Consider the following 26,266-nt stretch of genomic DNA (forward strand, 5'->3'; position numbering starts at 1 on the left):
CCACCCCAACCCCGTGCACACGCTCCGCCTAATCACAGAGCTCGCACTAGACCTCCGGTGAGTTCCTCACGTGGTGGTAGGGGTAGGGGTAGGGGTAGGGGTGGCCGGCCAGCCTCCAAGGCTCCGGCTAGGCCCAATCAGCCTCTTTGACGGGTTTCCCCGAGCGCTGGTTCCGGTCGGCGGTCGTCTCCGTTATTTCCTCCCTGCATGGGAGGGAATAACGGACGACGCTTTTATCTTATCCGTCGTGCGAGATGGCTTTCATATCGATATAGAGGCCCTCCCGCACGGCGTGATTCGATCCGCACCGCCGACCGTTTCCCTTCTTCATCAGCAGCATATCAAAGCAGAAATCGACGTGCTGCTGGAGAAGGAGGCGATAGAGAGAGTACCGGACAGTCCACATCTCTGTCTCTCTCCTATCTTCGTCATTCCCAAGCGCTCGGGAAAATTACGGATGATTCTGAACATGAAAAGAATCAACGAATTCATCCAGCCAGACCATTTCAGAATGGAAACACTAGCATCCATTCTGCCGTCTCTGCAGGCATCGGATTGGGCCGCCTCCCTAGATCTCAGGGACGCCTACTTCCATATTCCAATTCATCCCGCATCACGGGACCTATTGGGTTTTCGCTTCAACGGAGCGACTTACAGGTACCGGGCAATGCCCTTCGGCTTACGCCCGGCACCCAGGGTCTTCACCCGGGTGGTCACAGCAGTGGCCGCCCACCTAAGAGAACGGGGGCTCAGACTCTTCGTTTATCTAGACGATTGGCTGTTGGTTGCAAGTTCAAAGGCCAGACTTCTGTCCCACTTGTCCCTCCTCCTGCGGATCACCCAGGAGTTGGGATTCGTAGTCAACTGGGAGAAATCGGACCTATCACCTTCCCGCGTACCCACATACTTGGGCGCGGTTCTAGACTTGCCAAACCAGATCGCTCGGCCAAGCCCCGACAGAGTTCGGGCAATCGTCGCTCTGGCCCGCTCTCTCAGAGAGCGAAGCTTCGTGAAGGCTCGCACGTGGCTGAGATTACTCGGGTTCATGGCAAGTCTTGTCGACATTCTACAAGATTGTCGCCTGCTTATGAGACCCTTTCAGAGATACCTCCTGTACTATTACAGACCGAGCGTAGACTCTCTGCTTCTTCGGATCCCCTTATCACGGGAGATCCGTCTCAGCTTGGCCGCCTGGACACATACGTCCTTTGTAGCGAGGGGCAAACCCTTTCGCACTCCCCTCCCATCAGCCGCTCTGACCACAGATGCGTCGCTTACGGGATGGGGCGGCCATTGTGCGGGGGAGATGGTCTCGGGGGTCTGGTTACCTCAACGCACCTTACCTCATATCAATGTGTTGGAGATGAGGGCTGTCATCAATTCCCTTCAGCATTTCCGACACAGGTTAGTCGATCGAACGGTTTTGATTCGCACAGACAACAAGTCAGTTGCAGCGTACATCAATCGCCAAGGCGGCACCCGATCAAGCTCTCTCAACGCCCTAGCTGCGGAGCTCTGGGAGTGGTGCCACCGTGCGAAGATCGTTCCAGTTGCCTCGTATATACCAGGCAGCGACAACCTGATAGCCGATTTTCTGTCCCGGGGCCGGTGCCTACCATCCGAATGGTCGCTCCACCCGGAGATATTTCAGTCTATCCAAGTCCACTGGGGACCCCTGGAAATAGACTTGTTTGCCACGGCTCTCAACCGGAAGCTGCCGATGTTCTGCTCTCGTGTCAACGAAACAGAAGCAACTTCCCTGGATGCATTCTCCATTCATTGGGGGGATCGGAGGTGTTATGCGTTTCCTCCGTTCCACCTAATACCGCAGGTATTGAGGAAAGTGAAGGAAGATCAAGCTTGGCTTCTTCTAGTGGCCCCCAATTGGCCAAGGAGGCACTGGTTCCCGCAACTCCTCGAACTGTTGGAGGGGGACCCGCTCACACTTCCTCTGAGATCAGACATAGTATCTCAACCTCTGTCGGGGATCACGCATCCTCGGCCAGCGGTCCTCCACTTAACCGCATGGCTGTTATCGGGCAAGACGCGAAAGCTCTAGGCCTTTCTGATCGTGCCTCTCAATTGGTAATACAGAGTCGCAGAAACTCGACTCTTGACCTTTACAATTCTCGGCTGGGCCGATTTGCAGATTGGTGCACTGCGCGGTCTGTTGACCCTCGCAACGCCTCTCTTGCCGCGATCGCGGATTTCTTTGTTCACCTTTTCGACATCGGTCGTTCGCTTTCCACCATCAGGGGTTTCCGGTCGGCTATTGCTGCGTTTCATTCCGGATTCCCAGATGGCTCTAACGTCTCAAATTCCAGTCTACTCTCTAGACTGATGAGAGCGTTTTTCTTAAAGCGACCGCCGAAGAAAAGACTGACTCCTTCCTGGAGTCTTCCGGCTGTGCTTAACGCTCTGGCTAAGCCTCCGTTTGAGCCTCTAGCAAAGAGCTCCTTGCATGATTTGTCTATCAAAACTGCCTTCTTAATTGCTGTAGCATCTGGTCAAAGACGCAGCTCTATTCACGCTTTGACTACTTCCCCCGGTCACATCCGGTGGGAACGGCGTGGAGTCCGCTTGATTCCCACACCGTCTTTTATTGCCAAGAACCAGACTGCCACCTCTGGTTCGATCGAGTTCTTCCTAGCTCCCCTATCAGATCTTTCCTCGGTTACTGAGGACAAAGTCTGGTGCCCGGTCAGGGCCTTGAAATGGTACCTTGATAGAACTAAGACACTTCGCAACTCTGACCAGTTGTTTGTCACGTCGCGCGAGCCGTTTGCGGCAGCGTCACGAGACACCATCTCCCGCTGGATCGTTGAAGCGATCAAATCGGCTGGTGATGATGCTCTCCTTTCAGACACTAGGCCGAGAGCCCATGACACTCGTAGTATCGCTACTTCTTGGGCTCTCTTCAATGGCGTCGCCTTGGACGACATTCTAAGAGCCGCCTTTTGGCGCTCTTCCAATTCTTTTACATCCTTTTATCTAAAGGACATTCCTTCGGGAGAGGCCTTATTTGCCTCCTCTGCTCTTAGGGCAGCGGCCCCTGTGTCTTAATCTCCCTTCTTTGCGCACTTTTTATTCTAGACATGCCTCCCTTCACGTTGAGTCCGTGTTGGTCTAGCAAATCAAATGAGTATATCCCAGTTATTGATAGTAAATTATGAAAATACTTACGTTTATTTTCTTATTTACGAGATAACTGGATATACTCATTTGAACCCTCCCACCTACCCCTCACCTTGCGTGGCAACATGTCTTGCGTGCAGGCTCATGAGAGGAAATGGACGCCAAATTGCGCGATGATCTTGGGATAGTGCGTTCATAGGGAGATGCAGCGCGCGCGCAGGAAAATTGTGTACTGTATATTCGGCGTGCTTGGTTCATCGTAATGAACAAGCAAATCAAATGAGTATATCCAGTTATCTCGTAAATAAGAAAATAAACGTAAGTATTTTCATAATTTAGCTACCTATAGTTAAACCAAATTAAAAAAACAACATGGTCTAATGGGGAAGTTCACCCTGAAGAAGTTTGTGGTAAAAATAGCAGGAAAAAAAAGAAGAAAAATATTGGTGAAGGTTTGAGGAAAATCTGTTAAAGATTATCAAGAAAGTTATTGGAATTTTAAGTTTTGGATTCGTTACATCATAAACAAGCAGCTGCCTCATATGTCATGTAATATAAAATGCATGAATTTCATTTTTTAATGGTTCCTGATGACTTATTTTTGTTTTCTTTTTCTTGATCGGGCCTAAAATGATTTGTCTATTGATATACAAAAGAAACAATAAAAACCATTTTCAATTTGCTGGGAAAATGACATTTCATTGATTTTTTACCATTCGCTATGTGGGAGTGCTGCTCGCATATGACGTCACAAATCAAATAATTAAAATTCTAATAACTTTTTAATTCTTTGGTGGATTTTTTTCTCAAGCCTTCGTCATTATTTTTTATCAATTTTTCTGCTATTTTTACAATAAACTTTTTGTCAGGGTAAACTTCCCCTTTAATCAGCTGCCCATGGTTGAAACCACAGGGTTTTTTTTAAAGAGAAATACAGTTTAACTCAGTACACTGTTTCGTGAATACATGCCAAGGCAATATGGCTTGAGCCTCTCAAGACCTCTGCTCCTTCTCTCTACAATAGGCCTACCATGTGCATAACCCATTGGCCATTGCACCAATGTGAAGTTGACTGCACAGATGCAGTGGCAAACTTTGCAGCGTGAAAATCCAGATGACAATCATTAATTACACAGTTGATAGCATGACCTCATACTGCAGGCATTCTATCTAATTGGGCCCCTTCCCCTACTTAACCACACTGTATTTATATAGACATACGATCAAGGCCATTTTCTTCTTAGCATGTAATGCCGCAAGGATACATACTATGACCTGTCATGTTTAAAGCAAGGGGTAGTAACCTCTTCTGTATGATTCCTTCAAGTCACAATGTATTTCTAGAATCTGCTCATGGATGTTCAATTGATTCAATTAGTTTTTATTAGTAATATAAATTGAAATTTAATTTCTTGAGTCATTAGGCAACTTTGTATACTGTACAAAAATAATGGGAGAAAAAGAAGAATGAAAATATATGAGAGGTGTATATGAGAGTCTGTAATCCTATATTACCTGTCTTATTCAACTGAAAAGAAAATGACGGTGATCACCTTTTTTTTATAGCTTTCCTTGTCCTCCCCCTTCATCATTTTTTTTCTGTCTTGTCCTATTCTGTCCTGTTTTGTTTTTGTTTGTGTGCCTTTTTTGTTTTTGTCTTTGTTTTGCTTTTAGTATTTGTCCTGTCTTGTCCAAGTGATTGTCTGTTCACACACTCCTGAACTCATGTTTTTTTATATACAGCAGGGGTATATATGATATAATAATTTTTGTTAATTGTAACATAGTAGGCATAAAAAGCTTGACCCCACTAGTATTCTTTTTCATTGTACAAACCTTTTTAATTTACGATTTGAATTTCGTTGATCAAAGATATACTTTAATTAACTATTTATTGCAGGGAACCCATACTAACAAGCTTTGCTTTCCAGTGGGTTCCCTTTTTTCATTTCTGTATATTAGATTTTTGTGTTTTGCTATACATTGTAACTTTTGTTAAATTATGGAATGAAAAAGAATAAATGCAATCAATCAATCAATCAATCAAAATACCCTGGGTTCCACCTATAGCACCATTTCAGTCGCGTCGATGTATCTTAGTTATGAGATATTTTATCTTGCCATTGACAACAAGTTTGGTGATATACTAGGGCCCTGCATCAGTTCATGTACATTAGGCTACTACATCCCCACATTCTCTCAGTTGAGCCAATATTTCTATAGTGGTTGCCTCCCCCCCTCCCCCCCCCCCCGTCCCCGCCCTTCCGGATTATATAAATTGCATATTTCGAAAGGGGGTGTCTCCATTACCTTTAAATCTAAAGCATGCACAAGGCGGTAATACTATCACTCTTCACTCGGTGATAGTTTATACTATTCCCCATGACATACAATCACCTGTAATCTCAATCAGGGAAGGCATTTGTTATCTATACTGTGATATACATTATATCTCTGTATATATATATATATATATATATATATATATATACATCAACACAGCACTGTCAGTTTTTTTTTTATTTGCATCTTTTTGAAACCCAAACACACTTATATATACACTTGCATTTCTGATGGGGCATTGCAAGAAACCTATGTTCAGTTCCAAATCAGGGGAGTCCTTCTGATTTAATGTACATTTAAATTGCTACCGAATTTTCTTTCTATGGCCATTTCTGTTTGATTTTTGGACTTACTTGAGTATTGCATAATAATTGTTGGTTGAAAATTGGCAGCCAGGGGTCGAAATGTAGGCCTAAATGTTTAAAGATGCATGTACACCAACAAATACAACAAAATCATAATAATTTGTGAAACTTAAATATTAAGCCAGATGCCATCTGTAAATGTGTACCGTGTCTGATATGTAATAGGGTGCTTTATCCATTTCCCAATTACAATTTTTCTACCAGTACCATTTAACACATGCTACATTACATTTGCGGAGCTACCAAATAGTACGGATTTTCCGTATTTAGCACTGAACAATGAGAAGTACTGATGGTTTCTTGCAAAAAATTATTTCTAAAGTTTCAGTTTTATGTGTTGTCCTATGGTATTTCTTTGAAAATACTGATTTCCTCGCCAAAATGCAGATTTTCAGCTTTGAAAATTGGTAGCTCCGCATTTGTGTACGAGTTATGAAAAGGATTTATTTGGTATGTACGTATTCCAGATTTATATTGTCCATGTTTGTTTGTTTTTTGTAAGATAACATTTTTTGGCTCACTAAGATACAGATATCTATAAATACTTTTCTTTTTTTTCCATAGGGAGAACCAGGACCACAGGGTCCAGGACTGATTGGACCTCCGGGAGATAGGGTAAGTAAGGCCTAGGCCAGGCCATGCCAGACCAAGACCCACTACTTATGACTTATCATTAGTGGTAGCTTTGTCATTGATTGTAGTTGCCATTTAATCTCTGAATTAATTTGTTGTCGAGTCATGTTGCAATGATAATAAGTCTCAATCGTGAAGTTATGATCAATTGCGAGTTTATGCAAATGGGTCCAGATCTGTTTCTAGATCCAAATCAGTAAGATGATCTGTTTATGGAGGGGGGGTGGGAATAATTTGCAAGAAGATCTTGTTTTGAGAAAAAAATCCAATAATATGAAAAGGGGAAATTCCAAAATATCTTTCTTATGAGAACAAGATTTTGTCACGATATAGCAACATCTATTGTTAAGTCTGTGTGGCAAGCTCAATGTCACTAAGAATTCAGCATGAAAAGGGGAATTCCAAAGTATTTATGTTTTGATGAAAGCAAGGTCTTGTCATGATAGCAGCATTATGGATGTAATTTTCTTGATTTTTGACTCGCCTGAACAATTCGGCAGATGCCTTGTAATCAATTTTCCTGTTGCTCTGTTAGTCTTGTACAAAAATGTTAAAGTTTTTGTGTAACATGCTCTCATTTCTTTATTTCTGCATCAGATATGTTCATACTTGGTACATGTACATATGATCTTTGGGTAATACCACTTGTGAGCCCATGAGAATGATTGGGTCAAAGGTCGTCTTGGAGTCAAAAAATCAAATGATATGAGGTCAATATCCATTCCTCTTTTTAAAGCTTTTTTCTACAACTTACTCTCATTTCTTTATTTCTGTGTTGATTTTGATCACACTTGATGCAAATGATCCTTTAGTAATACCACATGTGTGTTGTTAAGGATGATGGGGTCTAAGGTCATCTAGGGGTCGAAAGGTCAAGTTTTTGTTCAAATTGCTCTCATTCCTTAATTTCTTCATCAAATATGTTCACACTTGGTACATACATGCATATGATCCATGATGATAATGATGAGCTCAAAGGTCATCTAGGGGTCAAAAGGTCAAATGACATAAGGTCATGTCCATCCTTTTTTAATTTTTTTTGGAACTTGCTCTCATATCTTTATTTCTGCATCAGTTGATCACACTTGTGTCAAATGATCCTTGTGTAATACCACTTGTGTGTTTCTGAGGATGATGGGGTCAAAGGTTAGTTAGAGGTCAAAAGGTCAAGTTTTTGTTCAAATTGCTCTCATTCCTTTATTGCTGCATCAATTGTGTTACACTTGATACAAATAATAATTGGGTAGTACCGCACATGTGTTCATGAGGATGATAGGTCAAAGGTCATCTAGGAGTGAAAAGATCATATTGCATATTTTATTGATCACCAAACCAGGCGAGTCCCGTGGTTTGTGAATCACCTTGTTTTTGTTGTCATAGTAGTCCTTGAATTGTTTGGCTGCGATATTGACACAATACGGTTACATTATTTTCTCTTTATGAAATAATTATGTTTTGATGGTAACTAGGTCTTGTCATGATAGCAGCAACAACAATGCGATTTTGTTGATTTTGGGGGGTCATTATAGTCAGTCTTTGTTGCAAGCTTACTGTCACTAAGTATTTTTTTTTTTAAATATTGTATTGACAGGTGGGGAACTTTTCTTTTTTGTAACGTAAGGGGGCGCTCTTCCTCATATTTATCCAATGTTCCCTGGTTGTGGAGAAATAATTTGCTATTTGAAGATGTAAATTTTAAATGTCTCTTATCTTAATCATTAATGGTAAATTACTATATTTTGTCTCAAGTTAGGTCTGTTAAAATGTGAAAAATAATTTTGTGGGTAATGAAGTAATTGTACTTACAAATGAAGAGCATTTGGTCTCCCAAAGAACTTCTCAAGCGAGAAGAAAAAAGAAAGAAAAAGTTTATTACTCCTAGCGAAGGCACTTTTTTTTCTCACTGTTTATAGAGTGCAGCATTGTGTTAAAATTCTAATGTTTATTCTGTTTTCTTGGTTCTTAGGGTTCCCCTGGATTCAAAGGTAGGCCTGGCATCCCGGGTCTGTTCACACCGTCACCCAGAGGGGATCCTGGTGAAGACGGTCTACCCGGCCGAGATAGTAGACCTGTAAGTACGAACACTCCTTATGTAAATAGCTTTAAAGAATTTCTCCTTAAAAGGAGAATGAAATCTTTTGGAAAACCTTTGGAACAAGTGGGCTTGTGTGGAAAAAGAAAAATCAAAGAATAAGATCAAAGAAAGTTTGAGAAAAATCGGTCAAATAATGAGAAAGTTATGAGCATTTGAATATTGCGATCACTAATGCTATGGAGATCCTCCGATTGGCAATGCGACACAGATGTGTGATGTCACTTGTGAACAGCTTTCCCCATTACTTCAGTATATATTTCACTTAAATTGCCTCTTTTATCACATCTATCAGTAGATCATGTGTTTTTTCTAAAGGAGGGCATGTAATACAGATTTTTAAAGAATACATCATGGATAAAGAGTTTGTATCACCATAAGAAAAAGCAAAAAGATACATTTTGGGGGTATTTTATAGTCCATCAAAGGGAAAGTTGTTCACGTGTGACATCACACATCCTTGTCACATTGCCAATTGGAGGATCTCCATAGCATTAGTGATTGCAATATTCAAATGCTCATAACTTTCTAATTATTTGTCAGATTTTTCTCTAACTTTCTTTGTTCTTATTCTTTGATTTTCCTGTTTCGACACAAGCCTACTTGTTCCAAAGGTTTCATTTCCCTTTAAAAGAATTTCTCCTTAAGATCATAGAGTTGTGTCCTTCATAACATTCAGATCAAACCAGGGAAAAAAGTACACGGGAGGGGGGGGGGAAATTCCCCACTCACTGCAATGTTAAAGCTTATCCGATAATGCAGATTTAGGCAGTAAGTTGTGAAAAGGAGTCTCCCCCCCAAAAAAAAAAATCTTTTTTTTTTTTGCCTCGATCAAACCTCACAGACTGGTTTCGTTTATATTTTAATCTGTTCATTATAAGTCATGTTTAAGAAGTGTTTGGTGATGGCTGGCCTGCAGTCCCCTGTACTGCATACTTAGTCTTGAGAAATACACCTTTTTTTTAGAAGTCTATGGTGAATATTGGTCTTCAGAGTTTTAAGTTCAATCTTGGCAAACCGTCGTGCTGGTGTCTCGCCAAGTGTCAAAGTGTCAAATTAAAATATGATTTGTATCTTAAAAGTAAGTTTTCAATTTTAAAAAAAAAAATCCAAAAAACAAAAACATGCCCAGCTCTGAAGAATAGTATGGATGCAGAATGTAATCCATAATTTCTTGGAAATGTATTGATTATATGAATTATTATATGAATGTTATTATATGAATGTGTCAAAGAATAGCGTGTTACTTTGTTATCATTCTAGTGGGTATATGCTATAAGACTGCGTGGTGAAAATGGTGCCTTTTGGATCGGACGCTGATTAATTAGATCAGAAATGGATGGGGGTAGATGCCCATGAATGTTGCCTCTATACTTCAAAAGTCAAAAGCCATTTTGTATGAATGATTCAGTTCTAGCAAACTCATCTAATTTCTAAAGCAATTTCCTGCTAGACAGGATAGATTTATGTAAACAAAGATGTAGGTAGCGTCTTAGTCACATTATCTATGAAATTCATGGTTGCATAAAAGCTCTTATCAGTACTACATACATAGCATAATAACAGGCGGAATTATAAGATAACACAAATCTGTGTGAGACAATGTATGAATCTATAACATGGTGTTGCGATAAGAGGTGTTGCTTTATTTGCCCAGTGATAGTTAACCTGGAAATAAATGTCAAGAATGCTACTATACTGTTATATCTCCCAACCAGGGCCCCCTTTTCATAAAAATTACTATTATGGTATCTTTGCCATCCAACGGTAACTACCATGGTAACAATGCTCATCAAGCCAATCACAGGCAAGGATTCTATGCAAGTTACCGTTGGATGGCAAATTTACCATAATGGTCATCCTTAAGCAACAGGGGTGGTATTCTGAGATCCATTTTATCTCCGTTAAAATCAGTGAGATAAAATATCTTTAAAATCTCTCCGAATTGGTATTCTGAGGACATTTTATCTTCAGTTTATCTCTGTAAGACACACCTATTTTTTAATCAATATCCAAATTAGAAACGCGCTTTTATAGCTCTCTCATATCACCCAACCAATAAAAATCCATTCCGCTAGGAGGTGTGGCGAAGGAGTGAGATTGCGTCAATTTATTGACTTCAAATACGCTTGCACTATACGCCTGCGCGTCTTTACTAATGGCAATACTCTCATTTTTTTTCGAACTCTATATCGCATCTTTTCAAGCAACATTTCAAAGACAATATTTAGTCAAGAAAAGTCTTATGAAATCCTTCCTGATTGTACAGGAATAACTTTAAGGTGTTGTTCTCAATGAATATATATATTTTTTTTAATTCTCATGCCAACATTTGGAGTTAATTCACCTAGAAATATTGACGAAATCAACGTCGCTGAGATACAAAAGCTCCTACCCTCTTTTAAGTTTATTTTATCTTTTCTTCAAAGTAATTTGGGCGCAAGCACTTCACCCGCGTTGCAATGGCCAGATACGCGATGGGTATGTCTACGCAGCAACTGCTCTGTTGCGTATTTTCATAGATACGCAAGATAAAATTTGTACGCAAGATAAAATTTCAAATTTTATCTGAGAGCTAAAATGTCATCCCAGAGTACCAATTTCATTTTAAGAGATAAAATAAAATATTTTAAAGATAAAATGACCTCAGAATACCGCCCCAGGTGATTGTGGGGGGAGGGCTGTTAGGGGAAAAAAGAATGGGGGGGGTGTAGGCGAGCATTCCCTCTGGGGGAATAAATGTTTGGAAGAATTTTTTATGGTGGCTATACTGTTCAATCCTCCATTTGTGTATGATAGTATTGATTTACATGAACCCTTTTGCTTTTTGCAGGGGCTTTTTCAATATTTTGGGGATGAATTCTCCCAAGCCCCCCCCCCCCTCCCCTCCCCCTTTTTCAATGCAGTATCATGTATGATACTCAGTCTTGATTTATACAGCTCCTGCTCTTTTAATAATAATAATTACATTATTATAGCACCTTTTCTTGGAAAAGTACAAAGTGCATTAAGGCCTCCGCACACCTTACGACTGTTCGCGATCAGATTTTGGAACAAATCACATTTTGCTCATTTTCTGAAAATGTGAATGGAACATATCATTTTATTTGAGGTTAAAATTAATTGGAAGAATACTAATTTTGAAAGATTGCAAGCCATTATTTTGGAGTATAGGCCAAATTAGTTTCAAATCGTAGCCAATCGTACGACTGCTATGACGTCATTACGACTAGATATGAAATTCGCTTTTATTCTATGAAGGATGATAGCATAGTCACAGATTTGAACATAGGTATTCGTACGATGATTTAGAACATAAGATATTCCAAGTCTCAATATTAGCATCAAATTCTACTACATTTTATTCTGAAATCGGGTCGCAGACCAATCGTAAGGGGTGCGGTCGCCTTTACATGTACATAAACCCCTCAAAAAAGTTTGGAAATCTGAGTTTGGCCAATAATTTCTCCCAACTCCCAATTTTACACAATGCATATTTGATATCATTAAAGAGGTTATTTAATTCTCTTTAAAATGATACCATGCTTGTTATGATCATGCCATCACGAAAAGAGCAGGATTCCAAAGTGTTGGATGTCTGAATTGAAAAGCTGCAAAACGAGCAGAAATAGTCTTGAAGGGTCTATAAAGAACACAATTCTTTTGTATGTGTCAGTAGAGATGAAAATCCATTCAAATCAAGGCCCTGCTTCTTAATTTTTGATGTTTTTTGTGGTTTATGTAGTGATGGTTCTGTGAGATAACATGGTTGAGTCGTAGATTGAAATACCCATACATGTTTGTTTGTTATGTGTTTGATTCCACGTTAATGTTGATGTGAAGGTGCATGAAAACAAAAGAAACCGCTGAGAAACTCACTCATCACCACAGAAAAATAAGAGCAGTGACTTTCAATATTGTGTCATTTTGCAACTTTTGAATTTTGACCCTGCCCCACATTTCAAGGCACTGCACCTCTATGTGAACCATAATCATATTATGTAGGGTATCATTTTAAAGAAAATCAAATTATCTATCAATTGGTAACAATCACACATTAATATTCATTAAAACAAAGGAGGAATTATCAATCAAAGTCAGATTTCCAAACTTTTTTTGAGGAGTTTATAAAGAATTTACAATGAAAGAAAACATAACTATAAAAGTGAATTAAAAATTGAAGAACATTGCTTTTTATTGCAGCTATTTCAATATTTTGGGTGGCAAATCCCTTTCGCCTCTTCTTTTTTTTTCTTCACTGCATCATCAAGAATGATAATCATTTGATTTCTTCTCTTTAATCACAGGGTCCTGATGGTCGTCGAGGAAACCAGGGACCTAAAGGAGAGATGGGATCCAAGGGACGACAGGTAGGATAATGTATATGAGAGCTTCTGGGCGCCATTGTTAACCCTGCCAACCACTATAAAAAAATGAGTTTTATACCCCATTTAGAGGATGCAGAAATGACCCAGGAGGTTACCTCAGGAGGTAAAATGTGAAAGAAATAGTGAATGGGTGATGTCAGCGGGTCCCTCATTAGCATACTGACTAGGATGTTTGATTAATTGTTCTGTGAAGTTAAGCAAGAAGCAAGGAGTCAGACCTTTTGCCCATTGGCAAATGGCTTATTGACTTGCACATCGGACCAGTGTGATAACAATTTGGACACTACAAATTCTAATTGAATTCTAATTGCGCAAGCTTTGGAAAATATGGCAATATTTCATGGCCTTTTGCACAATTATTCTTGTCCATGTATGGAACCCAACCCAAGCACACTCCGAAATATGCTTTCTTCCTTCATTAACTTCTCGGCTAAATGCCACTTCGAGTAAATGGCACCAGAAATAATTATGGAGAAGTCTTATCATGTGGATGGAGTGACGTGTGATGGTTTAATAATCATAATACTGAAGTATAATCATGTCCCTCTTTTTTTTTCAGGGTATGATTGGAGAACTAGGACAAAAGGGGGAACCTGCCATTTACACAGATGAGGCGAAGGGAGAAAAGGTATGTATAATGGGTTGGCATATTTTCAAAATGATAATAATAGTAGTAATGATAAGAACAATAATAATAATGATAATAATAGCAATAATAATAATAATAATAATCACAATAACAATAATAATAATAATTATAATAATAGCAATAATAATAATAATCACAATAACAATAATAATAATAACAATAATAATAATAATGATAATCACAATAACAACAACAATAATAATAATGATAATAATGATAATATTAATAATAATAATAATAATAATAATAATATAATAATAATAATAATAATAATAATAATAATAATAATAATAATAATAATAATAATAATAATAGTGATATTGATCTTGGAGGAAGAGGTCTACAACAAATTGAGATGGTCTGGAATATGGAAGCAACGAACCTCGCCAACTACCTATCCAATCCACCTGATATACTGACGAGCATATCCCTCGATTATGATAAAAGTCAAGCAATATACTCCATTAACAAGCAAGCGTCTATCTTATTGGCACAACATCGACTGACACTACCCTACGGGGAAAAAGAGAAGGCAAGACTTAAATGCTCCTTTCACAAGAAACTTCAAGAGCAACTTCAATCCAAGCAACTTCATGGCCACCATGATAAACAGACGCATCAGGAGTTCGTAGACCAGAAAGACACCCATCAATGGCTTAAGTCGGCGGGACTAAGAGGTGAAACTGAAGGGTTCATCTATGCCAGGCCTGATCTATGCTATTCAGGACCAGGTGGTGAGGACATGTGTCTACAAAAAATCTATCTTCAGAACAGACACAGACGACACTTGCAGGATGTGTGGAAAAGAGACCGAAACAATCATGCATTTGGTATCAGCATGTTCGACTCTAGCTGGAACTGAGTACATCACAAGACATGACAATATTGCCAAACTTATCCATTGGCAACTACTGAAGGATCGCGGTAAAATGACTTGTGATCACGCTTGGGAACATCAGCCACAAACGATCACCACGATCAATAACAGCACCATATATTGGAACTGTGGCATACTAACGGATAGAACCATCAACTGCAACAAGCCGGACATCATCGTCAGAGACAACAACGTAGTAAATATCATTGAGGTCTCTGTTCCCCATGATATCAACATTGCTGTAAAGGAAAGGGACAAACGGCTCAAGTATCAAGACCTAAGGATTGAGATCGAGAGGATGTGGAACGTGAAGGCAGAGGTCACACCAGTCATCATTGGTCACTCAGGAATGTTGAAGAAGGGAATGGAAGCCTGCATAACCAAGATCTCTCCTCACCTTTGGATGTACGACATTCAGAAGGCAGCTATCTTGGGTACAACCAGATTGATAAGAAAGACTCTCGGACATTAGTAGTGTAAAGTTCCTAGTTGCACTAGAAATTACTTGGTGCTTTTTGTTAGAGCAAAGTTATTCAAGAAAAAATACGGACTTGATCCTGTTTAGGGGAGTAATAATAATAGTAATAATGATAGTAATAATAATAATAATAATAATAATAATGATAATCATATTAATAATACTACTACTACTAATAATAATAATGATAATAATAATAATAATAATAATAATAATGATAATAATAATAATGATAATAATGATGATGATGATGATGATGATGATGACGATGATGATGATGATGATGATAATGATAATAATGATAATAATGACAATAATAATAATGTTAATTAAATCTAAGCAGAAAAATAATTGCACTTAAGATCACTAACTCAGGTAAGCATAAGTTGGGCAGCATATTATCATTGCTTGGAAAGAGCAACAGTTGGCTGGGATGCCCTTCTTATTTTGTCAAATTTCATTTGAACTCTTTGTGGGGCAAAGGTTATCTCGGGGTCAAAAGGTCAAATGATACATGTACATGTATGAGGTTGTGTCCATTCTTTTTTAAAAGTTTTTGGGCAATTCATTCTCATTTTGTTATTTCTACATCAGTTTCGAATGATCATTTGGTAATACCACATGCATGTTGCTCAGGGTGATGGGGGTCAAAGGTCATCTAATGGTCAGAAGATCATACTCCATATCTTATTGATCGCGAAATCAGGCGAGACTCTCGGTTAGTACACCACCTTGCTTAGATTGTTGCCACAACTGCCATTAATGTTCGATTGTTTTTTTTTTCTCTAGGGTGATCAAGGAGAGCTGGGTCCTCCCGGTCCAAGATACGTTGTTATGATTCCTCCAGGCGATTCGGTTGAAGGACAAAAAGGAGAGAAAGGATACAAGGTAAACAGACCTGCCAACCAGTACGTTTTAGCCGTATTAAGTACGTTTTTGCAACCAAAATACGGCAGAACGTTTTTTCTTTGCAAAATACGTTGTTTTTTTTTAAACTAAATCGTAATTTATTGAGAAAAATAATCTCTATATGTCTCTATTTCATAAAACGTGCACAAATATGGTTATTAGATCAATGTAATTTCAGGTAACTTGTTTTTTTTTCAATCATTTTGTTCAAACCAGGGTGAAGATATACACATGTTTTAATGTGTTTTTTTTTCATCTGTAAGAGCAGTGCGCATTTTAGCTTGCATGCAGCTTGAGCGCCGCGATGAGCTAGTGCACCAAGCATTTTATTATGAAATACACTTTTTTGGGGAAAAATACAATTTTTTTTTATCACAGAATACAGTTTTTCATTCCCAGAGGTTGGCAGGTCTGGGTAAAGACAATGTCAGTGTTGAATTTAAATTTGTTGACTATTGAAATCTGCAATGGTTGGCTCAAACTGGACACCATGGTTCCAATAGGTGTATGTCGCAGCCAGGTTAAACCTCGAATTCTATAATTCCCTGTAGGTGCTGTAGGGAATAAGTTTCCAATAGGTAGCGGGTTCATCTCCTGTTTACTAGAAATGTATGATCCTTGTACAAAGCTGGTTACAATAAGCCCTCAATTTTTATTACAAGACAGATCTACAGTATAATGATGTTCTTAAAGTTAATGTTGGAGTGTAATACAGGTGAGAGTAGAAAATGCTACAATGTTATGGCCAGTTTGTAGAAAAGTCTGGATAATTGTGGAAGCGTGGACATTTTGTTTTGTGTACCTGCTAAACTCTGGAAAGTGAATATTAGAGAGTGAAGTCGGCTCAGTCAGCAAAGCGTCTGCCTGTCAAACCGAAGGTGGTGGATTTGAGTCCACCCCGGGCGGATGACTGAAGCCTGCGTTGTTTGTAAAAGTCTCCCCCCTGTTTCATAGATGCTGGCAATGTTACAGTGGAAAACACTTTGCCCCTCAGATAGCAAGTTAAATAGAGGCCCTCTATACGTAGAGGAGAGTAATCACCATTGCACATGAGCAGGGGTGTGAGAGTTCAAATTTTTATCTGATTTCAGATTTTTTTGTTTTGATTTTCAGCTTAATTTCAGCTTATTTTTGGCCTTCCTATGTACAAAAAGTATGGGAGCTCTCTTTCTATTTCAGACTTTTTCCACACTCTTCAGCTTTTTTCAGATCTTTTTATTTGTGACCACTCACACCCCTGCACATGAGGAACCCATTGTATTCTTCATATAAGAGTAGAGGGAAACCTCGGTGTAGTGGTCCACCTGCACTCCCCCAATGAGTCATCTCAAGAGGAGACACCTGCGGGTCATAATGATTCAGTTTGCTTTTCGCCCTCCAGGGACAGGTGACGCCAAACAAAAAATGATGATAATTAAAAAAAAAACAAGTCACTGTATGATTTAGTGGTAACAATGATGATCATATTAATAACATTAAATAGATGAAGGAGTGATAGTCATCTAAATTCTATTACTGGCTAATGAACAAATTTTTTTATTTGAATGAATTGAAATCATGTCCACATTCAAGACTGGACCTTTGTTAGTGTTTATCTATTGCACTATTTGTCTGATTTTCCTTCCCCTTTCCTTTTGAGGCCTTTATCAATTTCAAGCTCTAAGCTTAAGATGAAGGTCTCCCACATTTCAAAATGTATTATTGTTGATATATGTATATATATTTTTTTTTCTGCTATTTTTTTTTACAATAAAAAAAGAAGAAATTTATCAGGTATAAGTATATTTCAATTAGATTGTATATTATGCATATGTTATTAATTATATCATTTGCTTATTATCTTATGCTAAGGAAAAAAATGATTACACTTGTATATGCTTTTTTTGGAATGTGGAAATAAATAAATCAAATCAAATCAAATCTATTTTGTCAATTCTAATGACAGGGAGAGCCTGGACGCCAAGGCAATTATGGAATGAGGGGTGAAACGGGGATGGTGGTAAGTATCTTTGATGATTCAATCTCTGGAAAGCTTGCAATGTCATCTAAAAAGCATTTTAGTTCCTAGATATGTTGTAGATTAATACATTCATGGTTTTCTTAAAGGAGAACGAAACTCTTGGAGCAAGTTAGTTTTTGTGAAAGCAGAATAAGAATAAGATCACCAAAAGTTTGAGTAAAATAGGACTAGCAATAGAAGAGTTATGAGCATTTGAATGTCGAAATCACTAATGCTATGGAGATCCTCCCATTGGCAACGCAACCAAGATCTATGATATCACAGATGAACAACTCTCCCCTTTTGGACACTGAAAATATACCCCAAAACATCTCTTTTTGCTCATTCTAATCATATGACAAACGATTCATCAATGATATAATGTTGTGAAACCTCTGTACTTGTCCTCTCATAAAGAGAACACCTCACCTTGTGATAGATTCTATAAAAGTGAGAATATAAGTGAAATAAGTACTAAAGCAATGAGGGAGTCGTACGTGTGTGACATCACAGATCTTGGTCGCATTGCCAAAGGGAGGATCTACATGGCATTAGTGATCTCAATATTCAAATGCTCATAACTTTCTTATTATTCATTCAATCTTCCTCAAACTTTCAACAATATGTTTCTTTGATTTTTCTCTTTGATATGGATTCAGCTGGTTTCAAGGGTTTCATTCTCCTTTAACTTTAGTTTATGTACCGTATTCCGAAGTCAGGTTTAACTTTAATAGACCATGGTATAACTCTGGGCTAAAATTATGGAAAGCCAAAAGTGTCAAAATTATTATTGAGTTGTATGATTCTTATGTTTACTGTGCTCTTTCCTGATTCGTCAATGGTGAAGACGATCATTCTATTTATACTTCCTAGACAATTATGAATGATTTGAGAGCCAAATGAGCTGAAATATGATATATCTACTGTTGGTGATTTATGTAGCAATTGGCTAGCCTATTTATACTTCCTAGACAATAATGAATGATTTGAGAGCCAAATGAGCTGAAATATGATGTATCTACTGTTAGTGATTTATGTAGCAAACCACAACTTTAAACCCAACTTTTAGTTAGACCAGACTTCAGAATATGGGACTATGGCCCGTATTCTGAAGTCGGGTTTAAGTTAAACTCAGGTTTAAAGTTGTGGTTTAAGTATGGGAAGCCAAAAGTATCAAATTTGTTATTAAGTTGTATGTTTCTTATGTTTAATGTGCTCTTTCCTGATTCATCGATAGTGAAGCCAATAATCTTTTTATACTTCCTAGACAATTATGAATGATTTGAGAGCCAAATGAGCTGAAATATGATATCTCTACTGTTAGTGATTTATGTAACAATTGGCTTGCCATACTTAAACCACAACTTTAAGTTAAACCCGACTTCAGAATACGGGCCTATGTGTCTAAACTTGTGGGTTTAACTATGGAAAGCCAATTTAAAGCCAAATTAGGGCATTGTCTATTGTATTCATGATTAAGTTATGATAAATCATTGCTTAATCTCGGTTTTGTTTTTTGTGGGACGCAGTGTATATTCCATTTACATATAGAATGTTGGTGTCAAATTGATGAAAGTAAATCATCTGATAAGATTGTAGATTTGCCCATCAAACACAAGAAGGCGTTCTTCTTTCCCCATTAGCCACATAAATGAGAATTTGTCTCGTATTCATCTGTAGGGTGATATTGGACTGCCCGGTGGCTTTGGAGAACAAGGAATACGTGGCATCGGCGGAGACAGGGTGAGTTCAATAATCATGATGGAAAACGATGATGATGATGATGGTGAAGATGACGATGATGGAAATGATGATAATACATTTACTCTGTTTAGGAATCCTCCGTAAGTCGCTGCGAGAAATATTAGGGATATTACCCTCATAACCAGTTAACATTTATATAATATTTATGAGAAAATACAGAAATACAGCTTTGTGGCGATATAGTAGATATCATTGTGCACAAATTAAAAGTTTTGCATGATTTGCAAAAGAAAACAGACAAAGAAACTTCAGTTTTGAGTCACATTTTCAGGCCTGAAATTCCCTTATTTTTCAACATATTTTATACAAAATAAATTGAACAATATGAAAGAGAAGCATTTACTCTGTCCAATGGTGCAAAGATATTTAAATTCAATTGAGGATAAAGTAGGTAAATTATCAGAGAAAGAAAATCTCATGATTTACAAGGTGTTGCAGAGAGGATGCTTCAGCTAGGAGGTTATTTAGATGAATCTGGCCTATTTGCTCATGAGCATAGGGTCCTGTAGTCTCACTGTACATGTATATGTGCCTGCTCGCCTGTTGGTACTTCTAATTTCAGGTTATTCATGAAGTAATCTATTTTGATGTAAATTGTAACTGCACGGGCGTGCACCAAGCATTAGGTGTTTAGTACTCTTTCTTGCACTTGGTGTTGATTAGCTGGGAATACGGTCATGGTGGAATGATGAATGAGGCGCAATAGGAAAATAGCACTTTTTGTTGAAGACGGGTGGTTATTACGGTCCCTAGTCACGGAGCTGGGACATTGTGACCCATTTTGTGTTGAGTTAATCAATTAGGAAGCCTAATTCAGGTAATATTAACTGACTGTTGACCAATCTTTGCAGGGAAATCCTGGTTTCTCCGGTAACCCTGGTACTGAAGGTGATAGGGGAATGAAAGGAGCAGACGGACCTCGAGGAAATCAAGGATACGATGGCTATAAGGTAAGAAAGTTTCCCTGAAATTATGATGGTTATAAGTGATTGTGATAATGGAGATGATGATGGTGACGATGGTGACGATGACGATGATGATGATGACGATGATGATGATGATGATGATGATGGTGGTGATGATGATGGTGGTGATGATGATGATGATGATGACGATGATGATGGTGATGATGGATGGTGATGATGATGGATGATGATGATGGTGATGATGATGATGATGATGATGACGATGATGATGGTGATGATGGATGGTGATGATGATGGATGATGGTGATGATGATGGATGATGATGGTGATGGTGATGATGGTGATGTTGATGATGATGATGGTGATGATGATGATGGTGATGATTGTGATGATGATGATGGTGATGATGGTGATGATGATGATGATGATGATGATGATGATGATGATGGTGATGATGATGAAGGTGGTGGTGGAGGCAGTGTTTGAGATTGTGTTGATGGTGATGATGGTGGCTGCAGATGAGGTGGTGTTTGTGATTTTGATAATGATGATTATGATGATAATCCTGATGATGAAAGTAGTCTTATGAAGTGCTTCTTTTGGGTGGTGGTTGTGTCTTTGTCAATCAAATGCTTATGATCATAGTGAGTGTGATGGTGATTGAGACAGCCGTAGTTGGTAATACATGGAAGTTGATTCGATTGAGAGGATGTAACATCCAACAATTGTAATTTTTTTGTGAAACAGGGCCCCACAGGAGACTATGGAGAGGATGGTGATCCAGGTCCCATGCCTGAAGTGCCTGACGTTGTAAGTATAAACGTTTTATCACCAATGGGCTTGAGAGCAATGGGAAGTGAAAATAATAATAATAATGAAGCAATATTGACTGGCCTCGGGGTGATACGACATATATCGCCCAAACTAGATTTATATCGCCCGAGTCATAGACGAGGGTGATATCAATTTATGTTTGACATTTTATTTGACTTAAACAAAATCTAAGCTGCCATGTTCCATTTATCCCCTGTCTCCATGCTAGGTTTGGGAAATGAAGCCCTGAAAAAAAAATGGACAGCAAAAAAGTGTTTCCAAAAACTGAAAACTAAGTGACTGGAAGGACATCCCCATTCTACTCTATATATTACATGTGTTACAGTTAGACTCCTGGGTTCCGTAACACAAAGGTTAGCGATTAATCTTTTCCGATTGATTGTACATTGTAGTCAATGCAATCAATCGTAGAAAAATGTTCTATGATCATTGCTAAGCTTTGTGTTACCGGCCCCTCTGTAGATAAATAAATGATGATTCTTCTGTCACATAAATCCTCAAAGTCTCGCTCTGCACTTATTTTTTTTTCTTCCTTATGGCGCGTATTCTGAAGTCGGGTTTGAATTAAACCCTGGTTTAAAGTTGTGGTTTAACTATGGAGAGCCAATTGGGGGCACAAATCCCTATAAACAGTATATACACATCCAATTTATTAACTCATATGACACCCAAGCTGTCTGGGAATGATAACTGAAGTATTTTTAAGTATTTTTCTTTATTATGAAAGCAAAAAAAAACAAAATAGTAAACATAAGAAATATACAATATAAACAGAATGTTATAATTTTTGGCTCCCTATAATTTTAGCACGGAGGAGTTAGACCATGGTCTAATTTAATCCTGACTTCAGAATACGGGCCTATGGGTTGTTTTTATAAGTGTTCAAAATAGGACCTCTGCAACGCTCACCTAGAAATGTATTTCTGTAAGTCAAAATTTATGTAATATATGTACTAGGTCCACATCTAATTCAGATTTTATTGGTTTGTAAATAGATGTGCTGGATCAAAATGTATTCATGTTTTTCGCTAAGGAGTAAAATATTAGAATACATGTAAGTTCAACAACCAGAATAAGTAGTGTAAGATCAGAATGAAATGATAGATAGTAGGCCTATATGTATTTTTTAAATGAAAGTAATGTTTGTTTACTTTGTTCCAGTTGTGATTCCTTTATGTTAAGTGGAATTAAGGTGTTTTGTTACAGTTCATTTGGTTATTCACCAGCACACAACTGATGCATTATACATTTATTCTGTATAATGTAGTGAGTATTAATCGATGAGTGATCAGGATAGACCGAGAGGTTGTTTTAGTAGAACGTTTTATTCTGGTCTTGTTATTAGCCGATAGCTGTTGGTCCTCCGGGGGATCCAGGACCACCTGGTAACCCAGGACCTCGGGGCTTTCAAGGACTGGATGGGAACTTTGGAGATGAAGGGCAGCCTGGTTACCCTGGACCTATGGGAGTTCCAGGGCCACGAGGCCAAGAAGGAGTTCCAGGAGCTGGACGAGATGGGGAAAAGGGAGAACAAGGAGTACCAGGTACGTTGGTGTGATTAAGAACAATTACATGGGCCGGCCTGGACTAATGGGTGGGCTAGGGCCATTAATTAGGTCTCCTATGATACCGGGAGATGGTAGAGATAGGGAGCAGGGAGAGCAAAGAGTAACAAATCATTTTATTAAGAACAGTTACATGAGCCTGGACTAATGGATGGGCCATTGACATTAGGTCTCCAATGATCCCGGGAGATGGTAGAGATAGGGAGCAGGGAGAGCAAAGAGTAACAAATTCATTTTATTAAGAACAGTTACATGAGCCTGGACTAATGGGTGGGCCAGTGCCATTAGGTCTCCAATGATCCCGGGAGATGGTAGAGATAGGGAGCAGAGAGAACAAAGAGTACCAGATAATTTTATTTTATTAAGAACAGTGACATGAGCCTGGACTAATGGGTTGGCCAATGCCATTAGATCTCCAATGATACCGTGAGATGGTAGAATTATGGAGCAGGGAGAACAAGGAGTACCAATTTCATTTTATTGAGAACAGTTACATGGTCCTGGACTAATGGGTGGGCTAGGGCCATTAATTAGGTCTCTAATGATACCGGGAGATGGTAGAAATAGGGAGCAGGGAGAACAAGGAGTACCAGATAATTTCATTTTACTAAGAACAGTTACATGGGCCTAGACTAATGGGCGGTCTAGGGCCGTTAGGTTTCAAATAATTTTGGAAGATTGAGGAAAAGGGAGCAAGGGAAGCAGATATGTCCAACAAGAAGAAGAATACACTACAGTGAAAATTTATCATTGAGTGTTGAAGAAGGAAATTTGTCTAATATTTTACTGATAATTTCAATAATGCCTCCTCTTCCTTCAAATCTGAATTAAAGACTTATCTTTTCCAGCTACTGTGTGAATAATATGAGACATATAGGGGAGCTGGGGCCCTTAGAATTCTTTTTAACAGATAGGTGATGCTATCCGAATTCTGTTCGTCATCATTATCATCATCCTGTTTTTCTTTCTTATTTTTGCCGTGTCTTCATAGGTATCCCAGGTTTCCAGGGCGACGCCGGTGACCAGGGACCAGATGGGAACCGAGGAGAGCCTGGCGAGAAGGGCCAAATGGGAGAGTCTATCCCTGGACTACCTGGTATGGATGGTGCTAGAGGACGGAATGGTCTGAGGGGTGTCAAAGGAGCCCGGGGACCATTCGGAAGGGCAGGTAAGTGCCTTGATTCTTCAGAATACTCCCCCATCCCCCCCCCTCCCATCGTCCCCGTGGGCTGTAGAATATAGAAATTTTAGTTTACATTATAGACCGGTTTGAATTTCATATTTATGCAATTAAGTTGTACTTTTTCTTTGATATTTTGTGTTACAATATGTTATAGTTTTGTTTATTTCTCGTTTGTTTATTTCGTCATTTATTTTTATATTCATTTAAAAGAAATCATTACGATATTTATTAAATGTATGCAATTATATACATATTCACACAAGTGAAATACATTTACAGAAGTTACAAAATGCCAGTACAATGTCTTTCAATTGGAAAAAAACATGGTATTTCATACAAAATTATCTAGTAGAAAATGACAAAAAAGGGAAACTAAATAAGGCCATGCGTCCCTGTAAAATAAGTTCCCTTGTATATGCTGTTGAGACATCATCCATATGCCCTCTTGATCTACAGGACACAAAAAAATTGTATATTATGGGCTCATATATTGGCATGCCCCTGGGCACGCCGTGCCCCAATCCCACCTTATGGTGGAAAGTTTATAATTGCATTTTCATTGTAAAATGATATAGCATGATTCAAATTGTGATTGAATTTGATGATCTTAAATTTTCAGGACCCGCTGGACCAGCGAGGGCTGGTAATCAGAGTTTTCAAGGAATTCCAGGAGATCCGGGCAATCCAGGATTGAAGGGGTACAAAGGTCTTATAGGACCCCCAGGAAGGGATGGCCGTCCAGGAGGGCAGGGTGAGTAAGAAAAAGAGATTTATAATACGTTACCAGCCACCAGTTGTGTAATGAGCCAAACATTTTGAGGGGGCTAGATATGGCATATTGGGCAAAATTTATTAAAAGTTGGGAGAAGCAAATTTCGAAATTTTTATCACAAATTTTGTGATAGATTTTGACATCCATATATGTATGTAATATTCAGAAAATAATATCATATTTTACTCTTCTCTTTTTCCTTTTCTCTTTTTTTTAAATACGCCCGTCCTAAACGGGACGTATTATGGTATCACGCCCGGTGTCCGTCCGTCTGTCTGTCCGTCCGTTAACTTTTCCTTGTAACGCGATAACTTCAGTTTAACTTAACCTAGGCTCATATAATTTGGTATGTATGATACCAGCACGGATTCCAGGAAGCCTATTGATTTGGGGGTCAAAAGGTCAAAGGTTAAGGTCATAGTGACATATTTTCATCTTTTATCTGTTATTTATCTTTGAACTTTCAACTTTATTGAAAGAATGCCTTTTGGCCCCGTGGGGGCAAATGAAGGCTTACACATATTACATGTACATTCAGTCGGTAGAGCGGGGGATTCGTATTGCGGTGACCCGGGTTCGATTCCCACTTGCTGCGCTAGTGCCCTTTGGTAAGGCATTAATCCTCAGTACCAGGTCCTTCGGAGAGGACCTTAAGCCGTCGGTCCTCTGGTTGCACCACCACCACCAAATAAAGGTTTGACAATAACATATTTACAATTGTTATACAGGATATAAAATATATACAGGTGCCATTATTTTCTGAACAGTGATTTACAAATGTATCAGCTGGCAGATGGGGAAGTTTGCAGAAATTCCATTACTGAGATGAAAGCATAAAAAAAAAGTTAAATATCTGGGATGGTATTCTGAAAACGTTCTTATCTTTCATCTCATCTCATTGATATAAGAAGATGCTAAAATCATTGCAAATCGGTATTCTGATAATCTTCTTAATGCGTTCTTATCTGTGTAAGGACTGCCCCTTTCTTATCCTCGGTTAGACTGGCAATATAACTATTTTTCCCTCGGAGCTTCGCCTCCGGGGGAAAAATAGTAATTGCCAGTCCAACCTCGGATAAATAATTCCCACTATACTTTCTCAAAACCTGTGGCTGTCGATTTTGAGCAAGAAAGAACGTGGCCATCATGAGTTGTAATAACCCTGTAGCTATTGTAAATATCTTAAATATTGTGAAAGATAAGAAAGATAAAAGATAAGAATGTTTTCAGAATACCACTTATCCACATTCTGTTCTTATCTTTTAGCGCGCGTTGGTATTATATGCGCGAGTTGTAAATTTACGAGCTCAGCATAGGATGTACAGCAAGAAAGATAAGAAGAAAAAGATAAGAA

At 38.6% G+C, this 26,266-nt stretch overlaps 2 protein-coding genes across 2 annotated transcripts in view; both read left to right on the forward strand.

Annotated features, from left to right (window-relative positions):
- The first annotated feature begins 207 nt into the window (after positions 1-207).
- LOC129265291 (uncharacterized) lies at positions 208-3,063 on the forward strand. Its single transcript, XM_054903297.2, has one exon. The coding sequence runs from the start codon at positions 208-210 to the stop codon at positions 3,061-3,063; it is 2,856 nt and encodes a 951-aa protein (XP_054759272.2).
- Positions 3,064-6,411: 3,348 nt separating this feature from the next.
- LOC129278955 (collagen alpha-2(IV) chain-like) overlaps positions 6,412-26,266 on the forward strand; it is a 54,816-nt gene continuing 34,961 nt past the window's right edge. The window contains exons 1-12 of the mRNA XM_064110839.1: positions 6,412-6,458; positions 8,443-8,547; positions 12,876-12,938; positions 13,516-13,584; positions 15,750-15,848; positions 17,815-17,868; positions 19,549-19,611; positions 20,484-20,582; positions 21,306-21,368; positions 22,738-22,936; positions 23,949-24,125; positions 24,760-24,891. Of these exons, the coding sequence (XP_063966909.1) occupies positions 12,918-12,938; positions 13,516-13,584; positions 15,750-15,848; positions 17,815-17,868; positions 19,549-19,611; positions 20,484-20,582; positions 21,306-21,368; positions 22,738-22,936; positions 23,949-24,125; positions 24,760-24,891 (976 nt within the window). The 5' untranslated portion in view covers positions 6,412-6,458; positions 8,443-8,547; positions 12,876-12,917. The remainder of the gene's footprint in view (positions 6,459-8,442; positions 8,548-12,875; positions 12,939-13,515; positions 13,585-15,749; positions 15,849-17,814; positions 17,869-19,548; positions 19,612-20,483; positions 20,583-21,305; positions 21,369-22,737; positions 22,937-23,948; positions 24,126-24,759; positions 24,892-26,266) is intronic.

The sequence above is a fragment of the Lytechinus pictus genome, chromosome 16 (genome assembly GCF_037042905.1).
Source record: "Lytechinus pictus isolate F3 Inbred chromosome 16, Lp3.0, whole genome shotgun sequence".
In the NCBI taxonomy this organism is placed as follows: Eukaryota; Metazoa; Echinodermata; class Echinoidea; order Temnopleuroida; family Toxopneustidae; genus Lytechinus; species Lytechinus pictus.